Genomic DNA, 14424 nt, shown 5'->3' on the forward strand with positions numbered 1-14424 from the left:
TCCAGCTGAAAGTTAGAAATGAGGGAGGAGCTCAGATTGGGTGGTGGTGGTGGTAGAGGGACGTAGTATTGACTTAAGAATATAAAGGTCAAAATTAAAGCCACAGGAGTGAATGAGATCACTGTGGGAAGGACTATAGAGAGGGAAGCATGCAGAGAATAGATAATATGAGAGGTATTGCCAATATTTAGGAGGTAGAAGGCAGAAGAAGATCTCTCAGAGTAGTGTGAGAAAGAGCACAGAGAAAAGTAGAGGGAGAGCAGACAAAAAGTTTAATAACTTAAAAGGGGAAAGGAAAGGAAGGAAGCAAGGCAATCATTTCTACAGCTCTGCTATGTGCCAGCCACTGGACTAAGTACTTCACAATTTTTATCTTATATGATCTTCACAGCAGCCCTGTGAAGTAGGTGCTACTGTTGTCCCCGTTTTCAGTTGGAAACTGAGGCAAACAGAGGTTGAAGGATTTGTCCAGGATCGCAAAGCTAGTAAGTGTCTGAGGCGAGATTTGAACTCAGGTCTTCCTGGCTCCAGAATCAGCGTTCCATCCACTGCGCCAGCCTCGTTAGGACTTTTGGAATCCCTTGTATGTTGTCATGGAAGACCAAGGCCCTGAGAGAGCATTTGAAGAAGGAAGGTGTGGTCAATGATGTCACATGTTATTGAGAGGTCAACAATAAGTACTGAGAGGGATCCTGGACTTGGTGTTCAGAAGGCAGTCTCCATGCAAGGGAGAGTAGGAGGAAGCCAGACCGATAAGAAGAGGTAAAGGAGGAAATGGAGGAGTCTCTGAGAAATGTGTCAGTGAAAAGGAGAGGAGATGGGGCAGAAGCATTCATTCATCAGATACTTATTAATGCCTAAGGCACTCGCTAGGTGTTGTGAGTGCTAAGATGTAGAAAACTCAGTCCTTGTCCTCAAGGAGATTACAATGTAGCATTGGTGTCAATATGACAAAAGGCCTCAGGATGTTTGTAGGGAGGAAGAAAGGTCCTCTGCTTCCTTCACAATCTGTTATAAAGTTAGACCTAGAGTTTTGATGCCTTCTTTGTTTACTTTAATGTCCTGTCCTAGAGATTTTTTTAAATAAACAAATAAACAGCAGAAGACAAAGAAAATCCATTTACCTAAAGTTTAGCAAAGGGCCTTGGAAGTAAAAATGTCCATTTCCATGCACTAATGTGACTCATGTCCGACACTAACTTCATGATGTTGGGCAAGTGACTTCTCTCTGGGTCTTAGTTTCCATGTAGGTAAAATGAGGACGCTAAATTTGATAATCTGTAAACTCCATCTTGATTCTATGGAACAAGTTTCTGTGGTCAAGGCGAGGAGATAAGGTCAAGAGAATAAGTGGAAGTTAGTCTTAATAGGGGCAGTTTGGTGGCATAGTGGATAGAGGGCCAGGACAGGAATCAGGAAGACCGGAGTTCAAATCTGGCCTCAGATACTAGCTGTATGACCCTGGGCAAGTCACTTCACCCCGTTTGCCTCAGTTTCCTCATCTGTAAAATGAGCTGGAGAAGGAAATGGCAAACCGCTGCAGTATCTTTGCCAAGAAAACCTCAAAAGAGGTCATAAAGAGTCAGCCACAATTGAATAACTACAGAGCTTAGCAGGACAGAGGACCATCTCTTTGAGACAAAAGGGTGAAGTCATAAATGAATTTTGAGACATGAAGGAAGGGGTCAAGTTAGTGTCCAGATTCTCAGTAAAATAGGAGGTGAATGCTCTCAGTTGAGAGGCATAGAAATGAGATTGAGGAGGGAGATTTGTAAGGAATAGAAATCTGGGGTGTAGAAAGATGTTACATGTGACACATACAGTCCCTCTTCCAGAAAAGGGGGTCCAGCTCCTGGCTTCAACAGGCATAGATTCAGCACTAAGGGACTCTCAAGCACATTTCCCAATAATTCAAATAATACATTCAAGCATAAGTCAAGCAATTACAAGGGAGATTGTTCAGCTCCATGGATTCCACCATTCTCTACCATTACTGAAAGGGGCCTCGTTGGACTGAAAGCAAATCTCTGTTTTTGTTTCATGGATTGCCATGGTCCAAGGTTTCATCACTAATCATCCAACATCCTAGTGATGAGTCTCTCCCTCCTTAGCAGGGCTGATCGTCAGACAACAGGTACAGTCCTCCACCAGGCGGCTGCCTGAAGCCTTTTCATGGAAAGACTTTGCCTATTCAAGACACTTCAGTGGTTCTCTCTTGCCTCTAGGATCAAATACAAACCCATCTCTCTGTCATTAAAGCCCTTCAGAGTCTTGATTCCTACCTCCCTTTTCAGTCTGATTCCACATTATCATCCCTCACCTACCCCTGAACTCCATCCAAACTTGCCACCATCTGTTCGGGACATTTTCACCTCACTCTCCACGCCTTTGTACAGGCTGGTCCCTACACCTGATCCGACCTTTAGAATCTCCTTCAAAGCACAGCCCAGTGGCCATCTCTACACAAAACCTTTCCTGATTGCCCCATTTCTTAATGCTTCCATATAAAAAAGTTACTTTGTATCCATATTGAATTCACATTTACAACACACATATCCACCTCTATGTATATACATAAACACATGTATACACATGTGTATATATGTATACATGTGTATATATATGAGTGTGTATGTGTTTATAGATGTATACATATATATACATACATACGTATATACATTTATACGTGTGTGTATCTCCCTCTGTGCTACCCAGTTGCTAACCATCTGGCAACCGCCCATCAGCTGATGCTATTTTTCTCTTCTAGCTTCGCCTTTCGAGCCAGACACCGGATAGGTCCCCTGAGCCGCTAGATGGCGATAGAGCCTCCACGTGACAAAAAAGGTATCTTCTAGCCAAACGTCCGCCTTCTCTATGATCCACTTCCGTTGCTCTTTTCCCGTCCAAAGTCCCGGAAGAAGTTCCGGGTTCACTAGTCGCCTTGGAAACGAGGCTTTTCCGGCTGCTCCGGGGGAGGGGCCAAGATGGCAGAGGAGAAGCTGCTGAAGGTGAGAGAGCTGGGGGTTAGAGGGGCCGGGATGGAACCCAATCCCGCAATTCCTCCAGTCCCAGCCCTGGTGCGGGGCGTGGGCGTGGGCGTGGCGTTTCCCCCCTCCCCCAGTGGGATCTCAAACAGATCCCAAAGCTTTTCTCTGTGGGAGGCAAAGGCAGGACCGGCCTGGGGCTGCTCCCCTTGGCGGGGAAGGGTCTCCCTTCTCCTCTTCCTCAGGAAAGGAGGCTCCCCGTCCCGCCTGGGGTGCCCTTCATCCCCGCCCGGGGTCCGGGAGCGCCCCGCGGGGCCCAGAAAGCGGAGGCGGGGTGGGGGGAGGAGGGTCCCAAATGGTGATCCTTCATCCTTCGCTCAGCCCAGCTCCTGCATACAGCAGGGGCATAATTAATGCTGGCGCCCCTGCAGAGAAGCAGGCTGGGTCCCGGGGAGGGAGTGAGAGGCAGGGGCGGGGAGAGCTACCCGTGGAGAATGAGAGTCTTTGGTGGGCATTTTTAGGGAGGAGTCACTTAACCAACATGTGCCTCAGTTTCCTCTTCTATAACCAACCACAGATGCTGTCTCCATCTCACAGATGAGCAAATTGAGGCACATGGCAGTTAAGTCAGTGGTCAGCACAGAGTTCGTAAGTGTCAGAGACAGGATTCAAACCCAAGTCTTTTACCAACATCCTTGGGATGATCTCTTCCTGGACTTTTGTTGCTTTGGGGCCAACAGGATGGAGATGAGGAGGAACGGTCTTTGAAAATTGTCTCTTTCATTGCTCAGTACTTTGATATATTTTCATTATCTAGTGTGCCAGAAAATGAATCCCTGGATTCTTTTAGGAAAACTTAGGCCCTAGACCACAGAGGGCCATGTACATAGAGCTAGAGTTTATTTTCTGGCAATTATTTCCATACTCAATACCAGGACCAAAGCTTAAGCTTAAGGAATTGGTTATAACTTGGGTATCATCAGCCTCAACCTCATCTCCTCTTCCAAATGGGGCAAATTTTAAGGCCAGGCATGAACCATTTTTATGCAGTCTCAAATGTATGTGTATGTATTGTGCTTTAGTTGAACATAATTCATTTGTCAGTGAGTTAATAAATTCATCATTTTCATTTATTTCAGTTAGCTCTGATGAATAAAATAATCAGTTTTCTGGCATGGGAAAAATAATATAAAAATCATTGCCTTAAAATATATTTGCATCTCTTTGAAATGAAAACTACATCAAGCGATCAGCATTTTCAAATCATAAGATCATAGGTATTTGTTTTGTTCTCAACATATTTATTAAATGTCTGCTGGCTACCTATTCTCTTACAGAATCTCAGTAGAGATTCTTCAAAATATGAATGTGCTTTTTAATTTAAAAAAATGGAATAAGTATTGCCTGCTAATTATTGAATTCAAAGCCACCATAATTCACATCTACACATCAGCTATGGAGTAAAGAAGAATTATACATCAGGTATAAAGTAAACTGTTCTTTATCCAGTGCTTTGAAGACTAGAATGAAGACTTCAATTATCATACCGAAGTTTAAATGAATAAATAACAGTGGCCCTTTCACTCAAAAGAGTTTACACAAGAAAAGCACAAATGGGGAAGATTATTTCTTGTCTATCCTATGATTTTCAGTTGGATGAACAATCTATACAGCTCATCTGTCTTAGACAGACAGTGCAAATGGTCAGTGAGCTGGGCCCAGAATTAAGTAGAAAGTGGCAAGCAGGATATAACCTTTGGATAGGTTATTTTCATGAGCCCAGGCTCCTCCCTAAGGCTTTTTATACTATGATAGATCATAGATTTAGGGCTGGAAGGGATTAAGAGACCATCAAGTCCAGCCTCCTTGTTTTACGGATGGGGAAACTGAAACCCAAGTAGGTGGGCTTGCCCAGGGTCACAGTACCCCTTCCGTCTACACATACATCCATTTTCTTTCAGGTGCTCATCACTTCTAGCTTCATGATTGGTCTCCCCACTTCAGGTGTCTGCCCCACTCTAGTCAGTCCTTCATATGGCTGCCAGAGTGATCTTTCCGTAAGCACAGATCTAACCATGTCACACTCCTCAGTAAATGCCAGAAGCTCCTTCTTGCCTGTAGGATAAAGTAGAACCTCTGTTTAGTTTTTAAAGCCCTTTACACCCTGGCCCAATCCGTCTTTCTAGCTTCGAGGTACATTATTCCCTTTCCCACATCCTGTGAACCAGCTAAAAAGAGCTGTGCCTCCCTTAGGACATTGTCTTCCTTCTTGGCTCCTTGGCATTCATCCCCCATTCCCCAAGAGCCTCCGAGAGTCCCTCTCTTCAAGATTAGCTCAAACAGGAAACCTTTCCTGATTCTCCCCCAGTTACCAGCTGGAGAACTATGTGATATTAACCATATTCCATAGAGTCTCTCTGTTTATTCTGCACGTGTTTATAGATATGCTCGTCTCCCCTGTTAGAATATAAGCTCCTTGAGAGTGGGGATAGTACCCTTCTCTGGATTTGTATCCCCAGCCAAGGACAAACAACAACAGCGACAGCCTAGGACCGGGCCTGGCGCAGAGCAGGCCCTGAATGCCTACTTACTGATTGACTGAGGCAGACTCACCATTATTCTCTTGAGGACCGTGGTATGTCTGTGAGTCGTGACTGAAGTGCAGCATCACCCAAAGAACAAAGCAGGTAGCAGGCACGAGTAGATCCTAGCACGTTATAGACAGGGAATTAGGTCGAAGTGGCTGAAAGTGGGTTATAAAAGAAAGAGATGATAGAGACGAGGCTGGTCATTCACCAAGAACGAGAGGCAGCTGTGGGTCCCTCGGACCTTCTCACCCCGTGAGCTGGGCTTGACAAAAGCCCCTTCTCACGGTCTTCTGAGACGGGCATCCATGGATGGAACAACATATCCATTAGAAGACTGGAATGTTTTTCAAGCCTTTTTTCACTCCTGTAAGGCTTAATCAGATATTTTACCTACTTATCAAAATGCAGTGTGTTTAGTGGGCAGGTTTAGACAACCAGGTGGCATAGTGAATGGAGTGCTAGATTTGGAGTCAGGAAGCCTTGACTTGAGTTCGCCTCCTGCCTCAGACACTGACTAGCGCTATGACCACGGGCAAGGCATTCAATCTTTCACAGCCTCCTTCTCTGCAAAATAGGATGATAATAGCACCTACCTTATAAGGTTGTTGTCAAGATCAAAGAAGATAACAATGTAAATGGTGGCTGTTCTTATATTCCTTAGCATTTGGGACTTTAACTTGTAAGAACTTGTAAGAATCTTTTGCCTATTCCTTTCCAATTTCTGCATGTTTCGAATGAGTGCTTCCACTGTATTATACATTCACTGTATGCCTATATGGTATGTTTAGATTTTTTTCCACTAAAGGTTATGGAGGAGGGGAAAGACTGGATTAAGAAAGAGGAAAGGAAGGGGATAAGCATTCATATAGCACTTACTATATACCAGGCAGTGTGCTGAGCTCTTTATAAGTATTATTTCATTTGATTTGATTTGATTAATAGTTCAAATCATTGAATCTTACTATTAATATCCTTTGATTCCTGTTAAGGGGAATTGGTGTATTTATTATGTTTTCATTTAGTTAATGTCATTAATTTATCTTTTGGTGGTTAAATTGTCCACTGTGAGTTTCTAGGTACAGTATCAATCTCTTTTTCACCTAGTCACAGGATGCTCTGCTCTTTACACATACTATCTCATTCCATTTGTTTTGCCTCTCTGGCAATTTGATCTGGAAACCACGTGCTTGCATTTTAGAGTATTTTATTTCTAATGCACGTTTTGGACTGAGAGGCAGCTTGGCATAATGTGTAGAGAGCAAGGTTCAGAGCCAGGAAGATCTGGATTGAGACCTTTTTCTGTGTGACCCTGGGCAAGTCATTTTACTTTTCAGTTTTCTAGGTAACTCCATAATATTAAAAACTTCAGAAGCAGTGCTGGTCTGCTTTGTTGGAAGGTGTATCACCTGGGAGTTCCTTCCACCAAGAAAATCCCAAGTGGAGTACTTATCCCTAACCCTAATCTTATGTTGAGTCCATGGAAGTATAGAAAGGAGAGGTAATAGTCAGATCACTCCAAAACTCTGATGGGTCTAGGTTCTCATTGATATCCATACACTCTTCAGTAATACAGGTGTAACTCATCTATACCTAGCCATCCTCTGTGACTCTCTCGTCGGAGCCTAGATTTGGAGATGGAGGCTCACTCAGAGGGAATCTAGTGCGGCCCTGTTACTTTACACAAGAGAAAACTGGGGTTAGAGACTTTCTTGTTTCTAAATGTCTTGTCCAAGGTCACACCAGTAATGAATGCCAGAGCCAGGGTTTGAACCTTTTATTCAGATCTTGCCCATGCTCTTACGTAAGTGTGCTACCAGGAGGTCACCCAGTATGCTGGGTGCCTTTTCTCTTGACATTGCAGAGACAGTAATGGAGCATGTGGTCTGTCCATTGTTCTTGCTCTGTGATGGAAACGTCTAGTTTGGCTCCAGACATCACATTTTAAAACGGGCATTGGAAAATAAGTACGTCCAGAGGAAGGTGGGCAGGATGGTAATGGATCTGGAAAATATGTTGTAAGAGGAACAGTTTAGTCTGCAGGAGGAAACTAGGCTGGAGGTGGAGGGATTAGAGAGTAACATATGAAGAGCTATTATGTGAAAGAGGTATAGATTTAGTCTGTGTGGCTCTCAGGGCCAGAACTTGGACCAGTGGATGGAAGTTAAGGGAAAAAGAATTTCCTAATGGAATTTTCCAACAGTGGAATTGACTGCCTGGGTTTGGGGGAGGAGTTATGCACAATAGCAAGTCACATTTATAAAGTGCATTAAGAGTCTCAAAGCACTTTCCCCACACCAACTCTGTGAGGTGGGTACTACAACTTTATTATCCTTATTTTATAGTGAAGAAACTGAGGCTTTTAGAGGAGTAATTTCCAACATTTTTTATTCTGCAAACTCCTTTCATCCACAACAAATATGTTGAGAACCCCCAGGATAATTTAATATACTACTCATAATATTTTGCAATTATTTACTGCCTAAGAATTTTTAGTGTGACCCCCCTGTACTATCATTGTGAACCCTAAGGTGCTCAGGAACCATTAAATGGGAACCATATTTTTAGAGTAAGTGATTTGCCCATGGTTATACAGTTTGTGTGTTTGAGATAGAATTAGAATCTAAGTCTTGTGATTCCAGCTCCAGTTTTATTTCTGCTAAACCGCATTACCCATCCCCGTCATTAGAAGTTTCAAAGAAGATAGCCATTAGGGGTTATAGAAAGGGATTCTGGTATGACGTAGAAGACAGCGTTAGGTTTAGAATATGAATCACTCACAAAAGAGTCTGTCTTTTTGTGAATTAGATCACAGTCTGTTTCCAGTGAAGCAGCTTACTCTTTTTTGAAAATTAATTTAATTTTAGTTTTCACCATTCACTTCCATAAGCTTTTGAGTTTTAAATTTTTCTACTTCTCCTTCTCCCCCTTCCTCCCCAAGACAGTGTGCAAAATGATATAGGCACTACATATACATTCCTATTAAACATTTTCACATTAGTCATGTTGTAAAGAAGAATTAGAACCAATAGGAGGAACCACAAGAAAGAAACAAAACAAAACAAAACAGAATTAAAAAAAAGAGCAAATAGTAGAAGCAGTTTATTCTTTTTCATTCCTATGACTTTACAGTGTCATGGTTGTAATAAAAAAAAAATAAAACACCAAAGTTCTCCCTTGTTGTACCATCTGCTCCATATTTTAGAAGTCATTATTATAGAAGCACAGCAAGAAATTTATATTTTCAAAAACACTCTATCCTCTTGCCCCCAGCTATGCACAATAATACTTTAAAAGTATCAAAAAGTAATCAAATTGCATGCATAGACAGCTTTAGAATATAGTGTGCTGCCTTCATTAAGGTGGTTAGGAAATAGACTTTTTGAATGGCTTTGATACCCAGTATGCTGCAGTTGAATTTACAGAGCTTGCAGGTGTTATCTACATAAATCTCATTACCGTAAAGGAATTTTCTCTCATCTTTTTGATTTCTTTATAAACAAGATTTGCAGGCTAATTACTTTTTTTGAAAAAACTTAATGGACTTCTGAAACTATTATGTAACAGTTGTGCTCCAGTCGACGCTGGACTTCAAACGACTGTTGAATGTATTGGTTCTGTAATACTCAGAAAGTACACTCAAAAACCTTTTCTATCTGTAATTAGAGTGGTAAGTAAGCAGCTTGCGAGAATCCTACTTCCTGGAATTCCTACTTGCTGGAAACACGCCAGGCTTGTCTTTTGTAGCTTCTGCCCATTTTGTAAACATAGTGTGTGGTACCTGAACAAAGTCCTTTTCTCATTTCAGACAACTCAGTTTCCTGGGACCATAGAGCCTCAGAAACCTCGCCTGAAAAAAGGTCTGTTTGTAATCTTTGTGTATATGCACATTATTCTGTGTTCCATTGAATGCGTCTACAAGATTCTTTCTTTGGTTTTGTATATTTTAGGAGCTATGCCACCTGGTGTTGGGGGCCCTGGAGTAACCTGCCATTCAGATCTTAGATTTCAGGGGCACATTTTAACCTGAAGGATTCTCGAATGCTGTTATGGAGTTTACTCTGGGTAGTAATTGTGTTAGTGTTACAGGGCAGCTGACCAGACTAGAGACATGAATTGCAGTGAGTCACACAAGAGCACATAGCAATCAGCAGCTTGTCATTTTATTGTACCAGCCTCAAGCGGGAGCTCTAAGCTGCAGCTTCCTTGAGTCAGAGATACTTGGGCTCCACTGGTGGAGGTGCAAGGTTGCGCTGAGAACATTGCCCCAGTACTGAGGCAGCCTGTATTCCCCTAAAAGAGGGCCAGATGGAGAAGTGTTAGCAGTGATGGCACCTTCTGGGATGTTCTTGTGCAAGGCACTGTGGAAGGAAACTTGTGACAGTAAGGGTAGGATTTATTTTGCTGCAGTGACAGGTTTGTGCCTGCTACAGTGTGGCTTATGGACTTAAGTCTTCTGAGCCAAGCTGGGGGCCACCAGTATTTGGCGTCTCCTTTTCCACTTGTAACAGACTTCTCTGTCAAGTTCTTAGAGCATACGTGGCTACAGTCTGTCCAAAATATTTTTCTGTGCACCAGTAAACTTTTTCTACAGATCATCTGATTTTCTACAAATTGATTATGGGTTAGCGTCTCTATAGAAACATAATAAAAGCCAAAATTACAAATTAAATAGGGTGCATCTATGCATTTAACATTATTTTTTCTTTCTGGTCATCATTAATCATTAAACTTAATTGGAATTCAGCTGCCTTTCAGTGTTACTTTTGTTTAGAATATTCTAGTCATGATGTGTATTTTTTTCCTGGTTTGGCTCATAGATTGAATCTGTGTTTCATTTTGCAAAAACAATTTTTAAACAAGTTTAAGAACCTGGGAGGTTCTTGCGCCAGGTGTTTGGAACAGGTTACGGCCAGCATCTTCGGGTGTTCCATAGAGGTGAATTGTCTAATAATTGGAGCTTCCCTCTTTAACAGGCAGAACTTTTTATTTGAACTTTTTGGGAACAGAATCTTTCCATCATGTATTAACTTTATGCTTCCTCCCTTCTTTAAACAGATTTTATGAACTTTGAGAGTGTAAGAAATTTGAGACTGAGAGGTAGATTTGGTGGAGTTGCAATCAGTAAGCATATATTAAGTGCCTGCTGTGTGTCGGGTGCTGTGCTAAATTTGGGATAGAAAGAAAGGCAATAGACGGTGTCTGTCCTCAAGCAACTCACAGTGTAATGTCCCATTGCTGCCCCTAATTAAACAAAATGACTTTGACCGAACCTCTTTACCTCTTCGAGACTCAGTGTCCTCGTCTGTAAAATTGGGAGCTTGTATTAAAAATGTAGGATCTGGATCGTAGTTGACTTGGTGGTGTGCTTATTTGTGATTAGATTATGTCTGTTAGATTTCAGGCTTGTTGAAGGCAGGGATTGTGGAGTGTCTCCTTTCCATGTCCTCAGAGCCTGTACATATAGGCCCTGGCACATTTGTTGCATTGAATTGAGGAATACTGTATAAGGCAGGAAAGATATTTAGAGTCAAATTACAAAGCACTCGAAGTGCCACGTTGAGGAATTTATTCTTTGTCTTGTAGGCGATATTGAGCCACTCAAGGTTATTAAGCAGGGAAATGACCTATACGCACTTGTGCATTACCTTGCTACTGACGTAGGTGTCAAAAGATGCTGCAGTTGAGAGGGATCCCGCCGAGTCACTTGGATAGCATGTGCCAGAGGAAGCCCCCAGGGGATCCTTGCTGTGAGAAGATGCGGTAGGGCTCTGAGCACTTGGACACTAATTTTCTGGCTGTATGACTGTGGGTGAGTCCCTTAGCCTGTCAGAGCCATGATATGTGTACATTCTGCAACCTTCAGAGTCTGAAAACCACAAGGGAAACCAAAAAACCTCAGGGAATGTTGAGGTCTATAGCACTTTTATAGGGTGCCAGATTACTATCCTTTTTCACTTCTTCTGTCAACTTTTTAGAGCTCCCCTGGCGCACCCTCTGTTGTCAGGCTGTCTTTGTGCTTTCTAATCTGCAGCAAGGAAGGAGACCAGATACCCAAACTTGTTAGAGACCGTGGTCAAGCTAGAGGTTTGAGGGACTTTCTCTTAAGTACCGTGCGGATCACTTTTGTGGTATGGACTTTGTGGCCTTTTGGCTTACTCCTTGCTTCAGGACTTTATTCTTCACAGCTGAGGATGCCGGATAACTGAAGTGTTGCATTAAGTATAGTTAGCTCGATAGATAGCTCCATTCCTTTGGTTGAGGATAAGAAGTCATGAAGAGCATTCATATTCTCCCTTCAAAGGTCTTTTGGCACAACTGTCAGATGCAGAATTAGCAATTGAATGGACGTTGATCTGACCCACTTTGATATTTATGTTAAGCCATTTGGTAAATGTCTGTGGAGCCAGAAAACTGGCCAGTTAATTTATCCTTCCGCTGCTCAGAGCTCTCCTGTTCCTTGCTCACTATTGTTAACTATTGTTAAGAACACATTATCACTTTAGACTTGCTGAGTAGCAAGAGCCCAAAGCAGCCTAAATTTCTCCCTGAGTTTGCTGATAATTAAATATTTTGGTTAAAAGACTTTTAGCTTCCTTTGGGAGATTCCATTTATATCGACAGAGAGCTTAATTAAGCAACAGAGGTGACTGGGTCAGTAAGTACTTGAGATTAATACTCTTTACAGTACAGATAAGCAGATTTGGTTGTATGGGGATGGAGAACCACTCAGTTATATAATGGCTGTTCTACCTGGAGCTTAAATGGGATCATTGAAGACAAAAAATACTTTAAGCATTCACTAAGAAGTGTAGCCTCAGGCACTATGTTATAAAAGAGAATTGATTAGAAACCTAGCTCATTCCTGGCCCCTTGCTAGAGAGCTGGGGATATTGATCTTGAGCAAAGGCTTCTGGCCAAATAAGGATCAGGCTGAAGAGGGAGGTTCCAGATAAGAGTTTGTGTTTGATCTTAGTGGAAAGGTTTTTCACTTTCTCTGCCCTGGGCCCCTTTGGCTATGGTCACCTACATTCACAATTGAAAGAATTGCTGAAGTTCCAGTAGAGGTCAGTGATATAATTTTTCCCCGTCCAAGTTCATGGACCCCCTGAAATCTTTATATGGAGTCCTTGGGGCTCCGTGGATCCCTATCCTAGAGGTGGTAGCCACTGTACCATATTGAGAAGAGTGACTTGGTCTGACTTATACTTTAGGAAAATCACTTTGGCAGCAATTCAGAGGCAAGGTTGGATATTAAAGAGACTTGAAGCAGGGAGACCAATTAGGATGCAGTCTGCAGTAGTACGAGTAAGAAGCGAGTAGGGTAGTGTCTCTGTGAATGGACAGTAGACAACAAGCTGGATACAAGAGACTTTGTGCAGTAGACTTGATAAGACTTTCCCCTCACAAACATCTTCACTAGTCCTGAATTTCCTCATCTTCTCATTCACCCAAGCTTGACTTCTCAGTGTTGTCTTTGATTTTTCTGTCCTTCACACCCATGTCTTTATGGCCAAGTTCTGCCAGGCTGCCTTCACATGGATTCTTTTCTTGCCACCTTTCACACTGATACCATTCTGGTTCAGGCCTTCATCACCATACGTCTAGGCTGTGATAGCCATATCCTAAATTGTCTCTCTCTATCTCCAGTCTTTCCTCTTTTTAGTCCTTGATACAGCTGCCAGAGTCATCTTCTTAACATGCAAATCTGACCATTTCATGCCTGCATCATAAACATAAAAATTCCTTACTCAGGCTTTCAAAATTAGTCTGACTACAATGTACTTTTTAGCCATAAGTCTCTCAGGCTCTGTCCAAACTTGGCACTTCCCACAGCACGCACTTGCATGTGCCTTTAGTCTCCATGCCTGGAAGAGACTTTTCCCATATCTCTGCCTAGGGATGTTTCCCCTTTAAGGCCCAGTTTAGATGCTGCCTCCTCTATAAAAGTTTCAGTGATCTCTTTAGCTAAAAGTGATCCTTCCTTCTCAGATCTCCCAGGCCATTCTGATCTCTTCTCACTTATCACCTAAAATAGTCTAGCTAGTATGCTAACTCTTTGTATTGTTTCATTCATGAACACCTTATGTATAAGTCCTCTCCACTTCTTGTATTGTAATAGCCTCTTGACTGGCCTCCCGGTTTCTCCTCTTATCCTTATCACAGGTATCAAGGTAGTCTTCCTGCAGTAAGCACAGCTCCATTTGCCAGTGTCTCTCTAATCCTCAAAAATCTTCAGTATTTCTCATCTGCCAGAGAAGAGGTTCTTAAATTTTCATGTCCTGAGCCCCTCTGGCAGTTGGGCAAACAAAGGCTGGGGGTCCATTTTCAGAATAACATTTTTTAATGCATAAAATAAAATATACAAGATTACAAAGAAAACCAAGTGTATTGAAATATAGTTATCAAAACTAAAAAAGACCCAAAAAAAGCAAGTTTCCAGACCCTAGTTTTAGATACCCTGTCCTAGAAGATAAAATGCAAACTACTTATCTAAGCCATTCTACAATCTGGCTTCAAGGTCTAAGCCATCAGTAGCTAAATGAAAAAAAAAAGGTCCATATCACTAATAATTAGAGAAATGTAAATTAAATCAACTTCACACCCATCAGATTAGCCAAGTTGACCAAAAAGGAAAGTGACAAATGTTGGAGGGGCTAGAAAACAGGTACATTAATGTATTGTTGGTGGAGCTCTGAAATTGGCCTAGCTGTTAGTTATTAAATTATTACTAAATTCTTTTATTCAGCAATATCATGTCACAATATCATATCACATATTCAGCAAGATCACAATATCACAGCAATATCACAGGCACCCCAAAGAGATCAAAGAAAGAGAAAAAGGACATGTGT

At 42.1% G+C, this 14424-nt stretch overlaps 1 protein-coding gene across 2 annotated transcripts in view; it reads left to right on the forward strand.

Annotated features, from left to right (window-relative positions):
• The first annotated feature begins 2907 nt into the window (after nt 1-2907).
• The window catches only part of BBS4 (Bardet-Biedl syndrome 4), a 73261-nt gene continuing 61744 nt past the window's right edge, over nt 2908-14424 (forward strand). For both annotated transcript variants that reach the window (XM_020994447.2, XM_020994448.2), the window contains exons 1-2: nt 2908-3008; nt 9378-9429. In XM_020994447.2, the coding sequence (XP_020850106.1) occupies nt 2985-3008; nt 9378-9429 (76 nt within the window). In that variant the 5' untranslated portion in view covers nt 2908-2984. The remainder of the gene's footprint in view (nt 3009-9377; nt 9430-14424) is intronic.

Source organism: Phascolarctos cinereus, unplaced genomic scaffold (genome assembly GCF_003287225.1).
Source record: "Phascolarctos cinereus isolate Bilbo 61053 unplaced genomic scaffold, phaCin_HiC Scaffold_3;HRSCAF=262, whole genome shotgun sequence".
In the NCBI taxonomy this organism is placed as follows: Eukaryota; Metazoa; Chordata; class Mammalia; order Diprotodontia; family Phascolarctidae; genus Phascolarctos; species Phascolarctos cinereus.